Source organism: Canis aureus, chromosome 12, assembly GCF_053574225.1.
Source record: "Canis aureus isolate CA01 chromosome 12, VMU_Caureus_v.1.0, whole genome shotgun sequence".
NCBI classification, from domain to species: domain Eukaryota; kingdom Metazoa; phylum Chordata; class Mammalia; order Carnivora; family Canidae; genus Canis; species Canis aureus.
The window spans coordinates 36,001,964-36,017,965 of NC_135622.1; the positions used below are offsets into that span (position 1 = coordinate 36,001,964).

A 16,002-nucleotide genomic window follows, 5' to 3' on the forward strand; every position below is an offset into this window, starting at 1 on the left:
TTTGGAATACTAATTACACTAAAAATAATGAGGATTTAATGGCCTGAGATTGGGAATGACCATTCCTGAAGGCCCACACCCTCTGAATGGCTGATGGAGACAGGTGACCTGGGGCAGGAGGACACAGAAGATCCAACTCCAACTCTTCTCAGAAGAAGGGAGCCCTGCTGTGGGGAGTGGTCAGGCTCTCTTTGTAGCAGCTCAGAAGGCCAGGATTCCAGATCCTTTCAGCTCATGTCAGGAAAAAACCTTGTGGGGGCCAGGATTTTCAGTAGGACACAGCTGGGCAAAGCAGCAATTCAGCAGCTCTTCACCATAGAGCACATGCCAAGCCCTGAGAATAACTGAAAGGTCACCTCCAGCCAAGTCAGAAACCACAAATATGCAAGGGCCTGCTCAGGGTTACCCAGAAGCTGAATGTTCACCTGCTAAAGGCAAGCCTCAGACTGACATTTCTTAAGCGTCTTTGGTAGATGGAAATAGAAAAGTTCTAAGCTTGGCCCCAAAGAATACTGTTTATCTGTGCATGTCAGGTTCTTTTTCATCCTTTTCACAATAAGTGTGTTTTAAAAAACACATACTAAATAGATGGTACTTAGTCTTGAAACAAACATACACTTGTAGCAAAAACTGTTCACTTATAACTTCTGGTACTCCCGTACTAACACCTGGGAGCAGGTATAGGAAGAGGACAGACATCTAGGTTATACACAATTTGGACAGAAGAGATGGCTTGAGAGCACAGAAAATGAGTTAAAGTAAAGGAATTGGGTATTTTGGTAGGGGGGTAATCAATAAGCAGTACAGAACATTGTTGGCTATTTACATGTAGCTGCATAGAAAGCACCATTCTGAGGGTGAGACCAAAGATCTGTGGGTTTTTTTTTTTTTTACACCGTTTAGTGTAACCCCAACGTGGCTGAATAAAATGCTCCTCTACATACACAAACACACACACTCCCCTCTTAAGCACTGGAATATAAAATATTTAATCATGATGGTGTTTGGTTTTGTTTTTTTTTTTTTTGCTGGGCATAAGAAATCACAACAACCAGAAGGTCACTGTATGACTTCCAACAGTTAAAATGCAGGTATAATTATTCAAGCAACTGCTCCTCTCCTACTGGTCTCATGCCAAGTTCCTTGAGTTTCCTGTTTTGATTTCCCAGATATTCGAAACTGGTTTCCGCCTTTTGGGAGCTTTTTTTTCCCCCTGTACCAGTTATCAAGATATCAAAACAACAATTTATGCCTATAACAAAAAATTCTAAAATACCGATTTCGTTGTCAACTTAAATAAAAAAGTCTACTGCTTATGAAAATGAATAATGGTTGCCTATGCTTTCCTTCCCTATGGCATTGCTGGAATTTAAAACAATAATACACATATTTAGATCTCAAAGTCACTTAGTACATGTACTCCAAAAAAGAAAAGATAGATCACATTACCAATCTCTGATTGTTTTTACAAAGGGAGACAGCGATACAGATTTAATGTTGCATAAAAACCTCACTGTCTTAATTAAGCACACATCTTTAATGACACTTGGATAGCTAAAGGAAAAATCAAAATTGGCGGGACCCTAATGGTAATAAGGACCCTCATCTACCTGGAAGTTAAGGTTAAATGGCTTTATCTAGTTAGACAAGGGAAGGGTTGGTGTCTCCATACTTGATAAGCACTGTTAACTGAATTCCTTGAAAATAATTTTTAAAACTATTTATATGAGCTAAAGTAATCCATAAGCATAATACTGGTTTCAGATACAACTGTCCTAAGGAAAACAATGTGCAATGTGTAATTTTAATGAAGCGCGTGACTAACTTAAAAATTATGAATTGGTGGAAGTCCTGAAGTAGAGAAGGCACAGCCCCTGCTGCAACACAGCATGCTTGGCTTCAGAAGAAGTAAGGATCAGAATTTGAGAGGTTATCTTTGTATTATTATTAGTTTGCTAGTTAAGTACATATATTCCATTATCAAGCATTGTATAATAGCAGATTTGAAAGGCCAAGTACTTCCCAAAGGTTTTTTCCCTAAAATGTTTTCTATCCTCACCCCATTTCTACCCTCCCTTCAACCAAATAATTATGGCATTGATAAACTGTAAGGACTTTATAAATTTTATCTATCATAATCTTACATTTTACAGCAGTTATATTTTGGGGAAACATATGATTTGACTTTCAGTACCTCTGATCCCATGAATTAATGATTACACTGGATCATTTTCACTACAGTCAATACTATAGTAGGAAATATCTGAGGATAATAACTTTTTTTAAATTTTTTTTTTTTATTTATGATAGTCACAGAGAGAGAGAGAGAGGCAGAGACACAGGCAGAGGGAGAAGCAGGCTCCATGCACCGGGAGCCCGACGTGGGATTCGATCCCGGGTCTCCAGGATCGCGTGCTGGGCCAAAGGCAGGTGCCAAACCGCTGCGCCACCCAGGGATCCCGGATAATAACATTTAATACTACGCAGTTCAATATAATTTTTGTGAAAAAAATCCACAGACCTAAGGCTTGAGATATTTTTCTAGTGTTTAGCAAAGATCAAATAGGTAAACTTCTATAAGGAATCATCTCCACTAAAAACAATTTCCTCAGCATCCAAGTCTTGCGATTTGTTTGGTTCCTCATTAAGTGATCCAATGTGTGTACTATGAAATGCCTCAATTGGGTTTTATTTTTTTAATTGTGTTTTAATATTTAAATACTATTATATTTAAATATAATTAAAATTAAATATAAATATCTAAAAATATATTTATATAGAAATTTAATATATAATATATTCAATGTATGATAGAAAAATTATATTTACTCTTATATTTAATTATATTCTTTTAATATTTACTTGGAAAAAAGTTTTTAAAATTATATAATAAAACCATTACTGTGTATTAACATTTGAAGACAGGCTTTATAACCTATGCTCTGTCTTTAAAAACAATAAAAGTAGTAGAAATCAACATTAAGTCCAATGATCACTTCAGGATAAGATGCTCTTCCACAGGGAGGCAGATTTGCATAAACCCTCTTGGCTGCTCAGAGTATAGTGAAGAACTGTCAGCACAGCTTCTCTTGGGGGCTCACTGGAAATGCAGACTCCCCAAGTCCTAGTCCAGTCCCTGCAATCAAAATCTCGGCATGTCCATTAAGCTCTCTCAAGTCTAAGGAACCTAGGAAACTCCCTGTGTGCATGATGCCCAGGCCTCCCCATGGACCCCAAGCCCCATGTGAGAACATGAGCCAGGGCAGAGCTGGGTGCCTTGTCATCCCTGTACTTGTATTATGGGATGGCAGCAAATGTCCCGCTACGGCTGGAAGTGAGTGCCTTCATCTAGCACAGTTCCAGAGCCTAGAGGGTCAAGGAGTTCTGTTGTACTATTTCAAAAAGAGAACCGATATTAAATAACGTGCCCATCTCCATTTGATCACATCTCCTTGAATGTTTTTTGTAAGCACCATCCCTACTTCCAGCACAAAACTTGAGAAAAAAGTTCTGTGAATAAAAGCATTCAGTATCCTATTTCCTTCTAAATACTAATTAAATTTTTGTCTACTGGCAAGTATTACAGATGGCGTCACAAGGCAGACTATCTGATGAGGCCACACACAGCACACGTTGTACTGTGGGCTGCAGAATGAAGAAAAGATGAGCAAGAATAAAATGTAGCAATTACATTTGTGTGAAAAAAAAATAAGAGAAATGTAAAACACTAAAAATGAATAAGCTCATATAATATTAACATTCCTTGGGTACAACTGAAAGAGGAAATTTAGAGCACAGAAAATACTGAATAAAAATTGAAGCTCTGAAGCAATTGTTAGATTTTTAAAAACTGAAAAAAAAAATTCTGTCAAACAGAAGTCATCTGTGTCAAAATTAGTTTCATGTCAGAAGATACAGCCCATATCATGTAAAAATCAATCTTCCTTTTGTTTTCGGAAGATAAAAAAATGCAGGAATCTAACCAGTTACATAAATTCTCTCATCTTCTTTCTAACCTTCAATTTCTGCCTAAGCACATATATTCCATGCAACATAAGTCTACAGAACAGATTAATGCTTCAAAACATCATTTAAGACATTTATAAAATATCTTTAAAAAAAATAAAAAACAAGCTCCCATTGCATATCTAAAATATGATTCTATTTATGATTCGGGTCATTTAGAAAATGGCCCCTAAGTTAAATGCAAAACAAAGTCAAACTGGTAGAATCTGAGATGTAGTGACACAGAGTGGACTCCATACGTACTTTTTGAATTAATAAATAAAGAAAGAAAGAAGATGAATGAAGAAAGAAAGCAGTAGCCTCAGAAGGTTCCAGACAATTTTGAGAGGATTCTTCTGGACCAAAAGAGTCAAAAACTCTAGTGCTGTTACTTTACTTTCCCATCCAACTGTTTACTCGTCTATAGTGTCCTACCTTGGACGGCTCTAATCTCAGGTGTGGGTCTGACCAGCTCCTGTACTCTCAAACACATTTAAAGGCTTTTTTGAATAAGGGAGTACAAATCAGTCAATCCACCAATAATTAATAATTAAAATGATATATTCCATTTCATACCTCCCACTATTAGAGGCACCGACACTTGTGTTTGAGGCTAACTCCAGCTGGCCGCCAGTGATGGTCTGTAGGCTTTCTCTCCCTGTACCATTATCACAAGGGTCCTTTCATCTCACCCTCAGTGTGCTAACACGGCCAGCCACATCTGTCCTCCAGGATGCACATTACTGTCACAAATGCTCATACTCCTCACACCATTTACATACTCATTAACAGTAGCATGCTCTCCCTGGGAGATGACTCACGGTCCTTATCTCCAGCCAGATCTCTGAGTTTCAGACTCCTAAATTCTATCTTCACCTTGATCTCCATAGACACCTCAAACACAACTAAACAAACTCAATATCCACCTCATCCAACCTCCCATAAAGCTGCTCTTCTTGTGGTCCACATTCTAATAAAGAACACTGCCAAAGAGCCTGATCTTCCTGACCCTGAGCATCTATTCTGGCCATCGCACCCCTCGAGCACCTACCTTGACAATCACCTTCTCCTCTTCAAATTTAGCTGTCTTCAATTTTTCTCATGCTTCAAAGTCAATCAACTGCTAGACTGCATTAACCACTCTAATTTCCTCCTATTTGAACCCTTCTATCCATCCTCTCTTTTCTATCTCCAAGGCAGCTCTTACTCGTCCTCCTTTCCCTTCTGTTGAGCCACCCAATGCATTTCTGAGTTGGACTCAGTTCCCAATTCCTCCACAAAGCCTTCCTTGATTCAGCCATCTTATGAATGTTGAGTAATCTTGTCTGTTCAATATAAGATGATGTAAAGTATCACACACTAATTCTTTTTATCTTTCCTCTAAAACATCTTGTAGAGAAAAATAAATAAATACAGCCCCAAATTATAAACCATTTGACATTTCCTCTAAGTGCTTTTAGCTAAACTAAAGGGGAAATTTCTTAAACCCCAAGTGTCTTCCTTTTGCAAAATGTTCACTGTGTGTCTCCAAACAGGAGTAAGTTCCACATAATCTGTATTATTCCAGTAATCCACATAACGTGTGATACAGCAATGCCTAAAAAGTGTATTAAGAACACACTTGATGGGTCCCGCACAGATACCTCGTCAGCTAGTCTCCTCTGTGTGGACTGGGTTGATTTTATTTTTCTCTAGAATTTCCAACTAAGTTATACCTCCTTGTGGAAAGGGCTGATTTCCTCTCAGGGATATATATCTTTCTGGTCCTCAGTATACTTAACCATGGAGCCTGAATGTTACTTACTGAGTTAATTACATTAAAAATTACTTTAGTGACAAAGAGCTCTACTTGGGTGTCAGATTTAATTTGTCCAAAACAAAACTCTTGAATCTTCTTAAATCTATCCCGGCTTCTAGTACAAGGCACCACACTTTGCTTAAAACCTAAAAGCTAAGAGAACTCCTTGATTCCTCTTTCCTTCTTCCTCAACATGCAATCCATCAACAAATCTAGTTCCAAATTATATCTCAAATCCACCCATCCCTTCATCTCTAGCTCTGAAGTCTGAACCACCATACCTCTTCCCTGAGCTACTGAAAGAACCCCTACTTGAGACTCTGTTCCCATTCTTGCATTTCATGGTCTCCCAAATCTCTGCTCCACCAGATTCATTTTTTTAAGCCACACAAATCATGTAATACTCTGTTCACAACTCTTTAATAGCTTTCCTATGTTCTCATCACAAAATCTGTTCACTTCACTGTAACTTACAAGGCATTATGTGATTTAACCCCCATCTTTCTCTCCCTCCCCCATGACATTCCAGTCTCTCAGACTTTTTTTTTTTTTTATAAAGAGAGAGCTCTTCTTTTAATTTTTTTTAATTTTATTTTACTTATTAATGATAGGCACACAGTGAGAGAGAGAGAGAGAGAGAGAGAGGGGCAGAGACACAGGCAGAGGGAGAAGCAGGCTCCATGCACCGGGAGCCCGATGTGGGATTCGATCCCGGGTCTCCAGGATCGCGCCCTGGGCCAAAGGCAGGCGCTAAACTGCTGCACCACCCAGGGATCCCCAGACTTCTTTTTCTTGCTATTCCTCCAACACACCAAGATAGCTTAGAACTTTCACACTTGTGGCTCTCTCTCAACAGAATTCTCTGTCAGATCATCCTAAATTTGATGCTTACATTCAGATTTTAATGCAAATACTCTCCCTTCATGGAAAACTTCCCTGACCTCTGTATGTAAAAGCAATTTTCTCACTAATTCAGTAATTCTCATATCATCCTAGCTACGGTTGTTCATTGCTATCACATTAGACAATATTTTCTGTTCATTTTTGTGTTTTCATGTCATCCCCCCCTTCTGAATGTCAGTTCCATGACAGCTGTATTTCTATCCACTAGATCTGTGCCCAGTACATATTTGGCACTCAATAGATATTTGTTGGATGAATGAACATTTGAATGTTTTCCAGGATGTTTTTCATCCTTCTCTGAACTTGGTTTTGTATTTCTGACTACTTTTTGATTTTATGACCACTCTGAAGTATAGTAATTTTTTAGAAAATAAGCTACTGACCACCACGTAGAGGCATATACACAGTTGAAGGTTTACCTTATTCACTGTATTGTTTAAATCCTTAGTAGCTATTCTGACTATAATTACTTAGCTCAGAGTGGCTCCTCCAGAGAACCTGGCACTTATAGGGACTGGTACAGTTCTCGCTAGTTTTGTCCCCGCCTCTGATGGTAGGTCAATTTAACTTTTGTGAAGCTCAGCACAACATATAGCAAATCAAAGATGAACAGAGAATGGGGCATAAAATTATAAGCTTTGTTAAGATCATCGTGGGAAGACCTTATAGGTCATTCCCTTTATCAGACTTCCTCCTCTTTGGAGAAATACAGAGGATTCTGATAAGCCATTCTGCACAGAACCATGGCTGGCTGTTACCCAGTGTCCTACAGCCTCTACGTTTGTGATGAACTGGTTTCATGGTGATGTGCTCATGTATTTTAGGAAAGAAACCATTTGGTAAAATCCAGGACCAACTCCTTTCCTTTTAAATGGATGTAAGTAATATGCGGGAACTTTTTTAATACCCAGAAATCGTCAGTATTCTTCATAAATCTAGAAGTATGAAATTGAAATGCCCTGCAATGACTTCCACACGGTTTTTTAAATGTTGCTGTGGTTATGTTTAGAACTCATGCTCAGAATTTACTCCTAAAGCATAGAAATGGAGACCCATGTTTTCTCGTTATGCTCTGGCAAGAATACTATTCCTGCACACCGCACACCTAAACAATATAAGCTGCCAAGAAGAATGGACCTACAAAGAAGGCTTTAGCTAGAATGAACTATTCATTTTCCCACAAAAGAACACCAAGAACCACGTCTCATCTACCAGGTTACTCATCATTACTGGATTCTTATCATCACTAGGCTCTGAAAAATCATTCATGCCCTACACAACCCTTACTCCCAAATCCTTCTACTGTGCATTCTAGAACTCGTGGTCTGTCATCACCACAATCCCCTCAGCCATCATGCTCCCCTCACCTCCATGTTTTAACTGAAACCTGGGTACTCCTTGGCTCCTCTGTCCCTTGAAGTCCTCTCAAGAAGGATGGCTACATTTTCCACACTCCACAAACCTGAGGGTAGGGCGGTGTCCACTCTGTTCTCACTGCCACTTTCAGATCACGCTGCCTTTTCCTCTTTAAAAAATAAAACCTCAGTCATGTGAAGCACATGCAATGAGACTCTGTGCCTGCTGCATGGAACTGTGTCGTCCCTATTCACTGCTTTTGTTCTTCCTGGCACAGGTTGCACACTATCAGCAACAATACTCTCCTGCATGACCCTCAATCTCTGGGCCCTTTTCCTTCTATCAGAGCCATACCAGGAAAAATCCTAACCCTGGGCAAATCCACCTCTGCACCTACTACTTCATCTGCACTGGAGCAGGAGGAAGCACACAAGTGGTTGGCTGATTGCCCTTCAAATGTATAACCACCAGCCTCAAGTAAGCCGTCAGCACTAGTGGGCAACCCTAATCTACTTCCCTGGTTAATGCACTCATCCCCTCTCTGAGATGTCTAGTTTACATTCTTCTCCTCCTCCTCAGTATTTCACACCTTGTCTCCCACCTCCTCTATGCCAGCTGATGACCTTGCCTTATTATGTCTGAGAAAAAGAAGCAAGTTTGCTCCTCTCTCTTCAAACACTTTGCTCCTGCAATCATGCCCCTTCTTACATTAACTGCTTTCTTGCTTTTTACTAGATCATTCTTGTCATCATTCAAACATGCTGTGATATCTCTCATATTTTTAAAGCCCCTCTTGACCCACTATCTCCCTAAAACAAACATCCCATTCTCCAGTTCCACTTCATCAGAAACATCTCAAAAGTATCCTCACCTCTGTGACTTGTACTATCATTCTTGTGCTATTTCAGATGGGGAACCCAGAATCATCTTTGTGCATTCTCCACCCTCCTCTATCTGTTAGGAGATACTGCAGATTCTTTCAGCAAAATGGTGTGCATCCATCTCTTCCTTGCTATTTCCCTACTAGCCCCCAGTCCAGTCTCTAGTGGCACCACATCTAAATAATTGAAAGGGCTCTTCTGTGGGCCTCCAGACCACAGTATCTCCCCTGCTAACCCACTCCATTATCACCTCTCAACCCTCATCAGCCCATCGTGGAATTCACCAGGTTCTGATTCTCTCTGCTCACAAACCTGCAATGGTTTCTGATAGTTCCACTATCACCAGGCTGGAGCTCCCTTTGAGATGCTGAAGACACTCCATCATCCAGTCCCAGGCTGCTCCCCATCTTTATTTCCTCTAATCTAGCAACATGAAACCTTGCTCTTTTAGATCAGTATCCCCCATGTCTTATGAAAGTCATGCAAAGCTCACTTCTATGTTTCATTCTTTTATCTACATTGTCCTCCTTCCTAGAATCCACCACCATGCAAATTCTAAATTGTTCAGACTCTACCTCCTCCCCGCCACCTTACCCTGCAATTCCAGGTCACAATACAAGGAAGCATTCCAAGTCTCATTGCTAATAACAACAACTCAATTGTATACGGTTCTAGATCATCACTATTCTTTCATATGCAATATACATTTGGATAAAAGTGGGGCTTTCTCCTTCAAACTTGTTTCTCAGAAAAGGAAACCCCCTAATGCTGACTTTAAAAAAAAAAAAAAAAGATTTTTTTTTTTTATTTATTCATGACAGACACAGAGAGAGAGAAAGGCAGAGACATAGGTAGAGGGAGAAGCAGGCTCCATGCAGGGAGCCCGATGTGGGACTCGATTCCGGGTCTCCAGGATCACACCCTGGGCTGAAGGCGGCGCTAAACCGCTGGGCCACTGGGGCTGCCCCTAATGCTGACCTCTTATAAGATCTTGAATGTTGCAGGGTGCTTTATTTTGAGGAAACAAAGTACTCGTTGCAGAAGATACATTAACTTTAAATGAGATCAACTAGTTCTACTTTTTGATTATATAAGAGGCCATATGACAGAATCTGTTAAAAAAAAAAAAGTAAAGAAATTTAATCAGCTATTGTAATTATTCCTGAGGGAGCGCTCTCAAAATTGGAAGTGATGGGTCTTATAAACAGCCTATTTAGAATCACTTTAAAAACCAATGCCATTAATCTCCACATTGTAAAGATCATAAATATACCCCTAATTAAAAATGCAACTGTCCCACTTTTATGTGGAAGGACACTGAGTTTTGAACAAAACTTCTCACGATAACGTAGATTCGAAATCTGCTGCGTGTCGGATAGACAGCAGTGAAGAGGGTGTGCCAGGGAACAGGGTGTTAAAGGACTTAGGAGGTAGTCTGAACAAAGACGGTGACAGTGACACATCCAAAATGTTTGAAAAAAAAAAAAAACACCAAAAAAAAACAAACCCAAGTTTGTGGCAAAGATAATCTAAACTGCTGTATTATTTTATATCGTGTGATTTTAAATATATATATATGTATATTTAAATAGATATTTGACCACTTCATCTATATCCCCGCAAGTTCATATGTTAAAATTGGCAAAATACTCTTTTTGAAGAAGCAATCAGGTAGAGACAAGGATGAGCAAAGAGCCACAGGATGGTAAAACTGAGTCAGGTAGCATGTTGTCCAATGTCACGATGTAGTTGAGAGAATACTTTTACATGGTCAGTCCTGGGCTTGTTACTGACCAATTGCATGGAGCTCAATTTTCCAATTTTCAAATTTAAGGGCCAGACTAAATGTTACCTAACATGCTCTGTACTTCTAAAATTTTATTTCTCTTGTTTCCTACTGTAATTTCTTTTTATGATTTAGCAAAATTGGTAAATATGATAGAAAAGCTATTTTAGAAGCTACTATAAATTTCTTATGCTTTATTACCATTTAAATATGCGTTGGAAACTTAATAAAAAACTTGAGTCCTGCCATACTGCCCTTAGAAGATCTCACAAATCCTTGGTATTCCAAATCATGTTACTAATCTCTCCATCTTAGGATGATATCATTTTAGAGATAACAGGTAAAGTTAAGAATGTCTTGTTCGGCTCTTTTTTTTTCCTCAAGAGGAACATGGAGCTAAGATAGGAGTACCATGCTGGTCTGGGGCCTTATTCTTTGTTAATCCTGGTTGCAAGCCATGGTACAAGCTCTGGGCATGCAACTCATTATCACTGTAGCTAGGAATCATACTTCTAAGTCTCCAATCTTTTGTCTAGATTTTATGCAGGAATGTACAAAAAATATAGGCCATATTAGTATAATTTTGTTATTTTAATGTAATTTCTGACTTCATTCCACAGGCAAAACACCCAATGACCTATCCACACCTATGTGGTTTTGCCATGCTTTAGCTTTGAACAGAATCCTTTAACCATCACTGTGCAATTCTCCCATCTCTGCTAAAGAGACACACTTTCTTGCCAGATGAGCTGCATTTCTTATTAGCACTCTCCTCATGGAGCACCATGCTATGGTAAATCAAGCGGAATGGACCTGGTGACAACAGATGCCGATCTCAAGCACACCACTTGTGAAATCATCCAGAATGCAGAGGTGACCTAGGCAAGCTGGCATAAACTACCCTGCTCATGAGACCACAGCATTACCAATTCCACAGCCCCCAGGAAACACAAATGCACAGGCTCACACACATCATCACATCAGTACTTGGTCAACTTTATGCATTTTGTTTGGGATCATAAAAGCTACCAATCCCTGTAAGCGTGTCTTTGCCTCAATAGTATACAGTGCTAGGCCTTACAATTGTGAGAATCAGTACTTACCTTCAATCCTCTTCAAAGCTGAAAGGCACATATCCTTCCTTGGAAACTCAAAGGGATTGTTGCAGGTGCGAATGGTGTCACATTCGCATTTCCCATTGATTATATTGCAGCCAGACACAAGATTTTCATTGCAGGGTTCAAAACCAAGCAGCTGGTCATCATCCCAGTTCTCATCTGTAAAACAATTAACAACCACAGAATATTTGCTTGCACCTTCATTCAAAGGTCTGTTTAAAAGCAAAAATGTGCAAAGATGTCAAGTTTAACGTGATATTGATTGACACCCCAATTTACAAAAAAAGGTGGTTTTGGCTGCAATTTGACAAATGAATGAAATCCAACTCCCTAATAAGTGAGAAAAAGGAAATACAGCCATACATGTAGACATTAAATAACCACATACACAAATGCATATGATCAAAAACCACCACTTCTCTTATGTGTTATTTTAAACAAAGATTCCTGGATTTGCCTACTTTCAATAAAACTATAGGAAACACTTCTGTCAATCTGATTCAAATATACCTACAGTTTTTTTAGTCCATCAGGTAAAGACTAGCTTTGGGTTTAAAACAGCTGCAACTTAATACATCAAGACAGCTAATAAACGTAAAACCTCAGACACCACCAAAAGAACGGATACAATGGTGGAGATTCTCCAATGGATTTCAGTTCAGATGATAATGTCCACCACCACCCAAAACCAAAGCCAGAGATGACAACAAAACTGAGGGCTACAGCTTAGTAAGAAGCTGAGGAAGTCGTATGCTGAAGCTGAGACCAAATCACTATCCTGGTCATGGAATAATAGTAGTAGACTATTTTTTTTTTTTAATAGTCGTAGACTATTAAGAAACAAAGCAGAATTCAAAACTACTTTCATGAGATCCAGCTCAAATGTAACAAGCATGAAAAACCCATAGGCTGACTCAATGCTTAATGCTATTCCTCATAGTTGAAACACTTCTTACAGGAAATCATACTTTTTATCATGTCTTAAACTAGATACTACCTGTTAAATAGTAAACATGTTTCTGATAACCATATCTGGAGAGAATTCTTAAGAGTTCTTGAATTTAAGATATCTTAAGCCTGTTGCTCAAACGAAAGCAGTTATAAAGCCATCTTAATGTGTTTTCATAGAAGACAGTGTAAACAGATGGCTATAGTTTTTTTAGAGCTAAATTTTACTTCTGGTGACATCACTAACTTACCACAAAAGACTGTTCTCCCTTGTTAAAATAAATAATTTTCTTGTCAAGGGGTCTTTAGAAAGATATCATAATACAAAGAGCTTCACAAATTCTTTGAAAACCTCTTCTGTTCTGATTTCAGAAGGTCAGATTCACTTAACTTGATCAAAGTCTCAGCTCTTAGTAAAATGGTTTTAGAAGTTTAAACAAAACACAATATGTTTTAAGATGTTTTCCTGTTTACATTAAACACACAAAGGTACATTCCTACCTTCAAGACAACAATGAAATTACTAAATTGTCCTGAAAGGAAAACCAGAAAAGAACATAATAAACAATTCTACATGGGAAAGTAGGTGATAATTTAGTCTTCAACTATAATATATAATACATGGCACACATAAATGATTTCCCATCTCTACATTTATTGGTTGAACATGCTATTAGTACCACTCTTGTAATCCTGTTCAGTGAGATTTGTCATGAAGGAATTTTTATGACTTTATACCCAAATTTGTAGCCAAAGTTAGTTCAAACCTAGGAACTTAAAAACTTGTAAGAAATCAAGTAATATTTGATCCACTGGAAAACTATTTCTCCTTTCTCTTTTTCCCCATCATATTCAGAGAAGAAATCTTTATTACTATTATTTATATTGATCTATCACCAAATTGAGTGGATTCTCATGATTTTTTTTTCCCACGGCAAACTTCCTTTCGCTCCATTAGAACTTGAACTCCCTGAAGATCTCCTTCTCCTCTCCTGAAGGACTGCATCCTCTCTCCTGTCTCCCTGCCACCATCCTCTTGTCCCTCCACTACCCATTTCCCCCATGCCATCATCAGAATCCTCATCCTCAAAACACAAACCTGCTCAATGGTTCTCTCTTGCCAATAAGGAAGCCCAAACTTCTACGGTAGAAGAATAGGTTCTTCATGAAACGGCTTGTACTTCTACAGACTCCTCTTTCACCGATCCCTCACATATCCTAGTGCTCTAGCACACTAAGATTCTCACTAAAACCCTTAATAACTGCTTCCACACCTTTGCTCATAGAATCTCTTCTGCCTAGAACACCTCCCCTTCCCGCCTTCCCACGATGACTCCGATTCATCCATCAAGACCCAGTTCAAAAGCTCTTTTGGGAAGTCTTCTCCACTATGAGCTGCTCTATTTTTCATGCTCCCTCAGGCATGTGCACAGATCTCTAGTCCCCTATGGTAATGGCTTTATGTAAGTCAAACTTCTCCACTAGGTAGAGTCCTTGTGTGCAGGAGCCAGGTCTCATCCAACTTTGAACCCCCTAAACCCCAGAACCTAGTATAGTGTTAACTATATGTAGAGTACTATTACATATAATAGTATTATGCTACCTATCTAGCCACATATTTCATTACTGGTTACGGTCAATGCTGCTGTCCATGTGTTGTCTCGGAAGACCATTTTCTCTGATTGTGGAATCAGAATTAAAAGGCAATTGCTGTTGACGCTCTCCCTGACTCTTTACTGATTCCTGCTTTGTTTCCAGTAGAAGCCTGTTGGCAGCAGCACAGGCTGTGTGTGAAGATGTACAGGTAAGCCAAGCCTGACTGTCCCTCAAAAAATGGTAGCTACCATGTCCAGTTAGGAAGCAGTGGACTCTGGACCCCAAAATGTCTTATATTCTTTTATTTTCTTTTTAGAGAGGGCAACTTTTAAATTCTCTACCCTCACCCTAACCAATACTTTGTTTCTCTTCTTGGCAAATAGTTCCCTTAGCAACCACTACTTTATAGGATCAAGTACAACATGCTTCTGAGACAAATGCTTTTATGTTTTTCTATTACAGAATATTATACTTCAAGATAATTTGACAGCCAACCAACAGGGATTCAAAGCAAAAATTTAGTGAGGTTTGATTATAGAAATCAAATCTGAGCACAACAGTTCTGCGGACAGTGCTTGGCAAATTTGATGTTTCTAAATCTCTCTTAAGCAAATCCATATATAGAATGCAAGGATGAAAGCTCTGATTCTCTGATTCCTGATTTCTCCTTGGACTGGTGGGGGGTGGAGGGGTGGGGAAGGAATTAAAAACAGGATTATTGCACTTTAAATATTTATTTCAAGTAATCTTTTGTCCTGGTACTCTCCATATGACAAAATGTAGTCTCCAGCCTGAAATGACAATTGAGATACCCCTGCAAATGTATTTTTTAAAGGTTTTCTCTATTTATTTATGAGAGACACAGAGAGAGGCAGAGACATAGGCAGAGGGAGAAGCAGGTTCCCTGTGGGGAGCCTGATGCAGAAGTCGATCCCATGACCCTGGGATCACGACCTGAGCCAAAGGCAGATGCTCAATCACTTAGCCACCCAGGTGCCCTTGCAAATGTATTTTTAAGTTTGTAACTTCTGCAAGATATCAAATCAGCATGTTAAATTTGTTTCTCTAAATATGAGAGAAATCTAATAATTTTATGTATGAATTAAAATTCACATATGTTCAAATATGTCCAAATATGTTAAGTATTATAGTGAAGAGACAGTTATATATAACTACTAACCTGACATCTCCACTCGGATGCTTAGAAGACATCTCAACCACAGTACTTCAGTATGCAACATAATTATTTCACACATACTTCCCCTTTCATCCCCCAGAATGGTAATAAAATGTGTAATATAAAAAGTGGTGAGACAAAGGCAATGACTAGCACTAGTTGGTGCCACTGCCTCTATTCACGTTAAGATGCCAGTCGTGTGACCACCACTGCCTTTGTACCACTGGGCAAATGTTGACACACAGAATAAAAGAAACATTTTAATATTGCTATGAAAATAGTCTGGACCTTGTCTACTCCCTGGTCTTGGGTCCCTCTGGGGTTGCCATTCTAAAGAGCATGTCTTGCTGATACACCTGGGTCAAGGCAGCATAGGATTCAAGTCTGAGAAATAACAAAGGATACTGGGTATCTCTTCTCCTAATGGTTACCCT

The 16,002-nt window shown here is 39.0% G+C and overlaps 1 protein-coding gene across 3 annotated transcripts in view; it reads right to left on the reverse strand.

Moving 5' to 3' along the window:
• CRIM1 (cysteine rich transmembrane BMP regulator 1) overlaps positions 1 to 16,002 on the reverse strand; it is a 184,463-nt gene that overhangs the window by 132,973 nt on the left and 35,488 nt on the right. For 2 of the 3 annotated variants that reach the window (XM_077843630.1, XM_077843628.1), the window contains exon 2: positions 11,833 to 12,006. The exons of the other annotated variant lie outside the window; for it this stretch is intronic. In XM_077843630.1, coding sequence (XP_077699756.1) covers positions 11,833 to 12,006 — 174 coding nt within the window. The remainder of the gene's footprint in view (positions 1 to 11,832; positions 12,007 to 16,002) is intronic. 3 annotated transcript variants of the gene reach the window in all.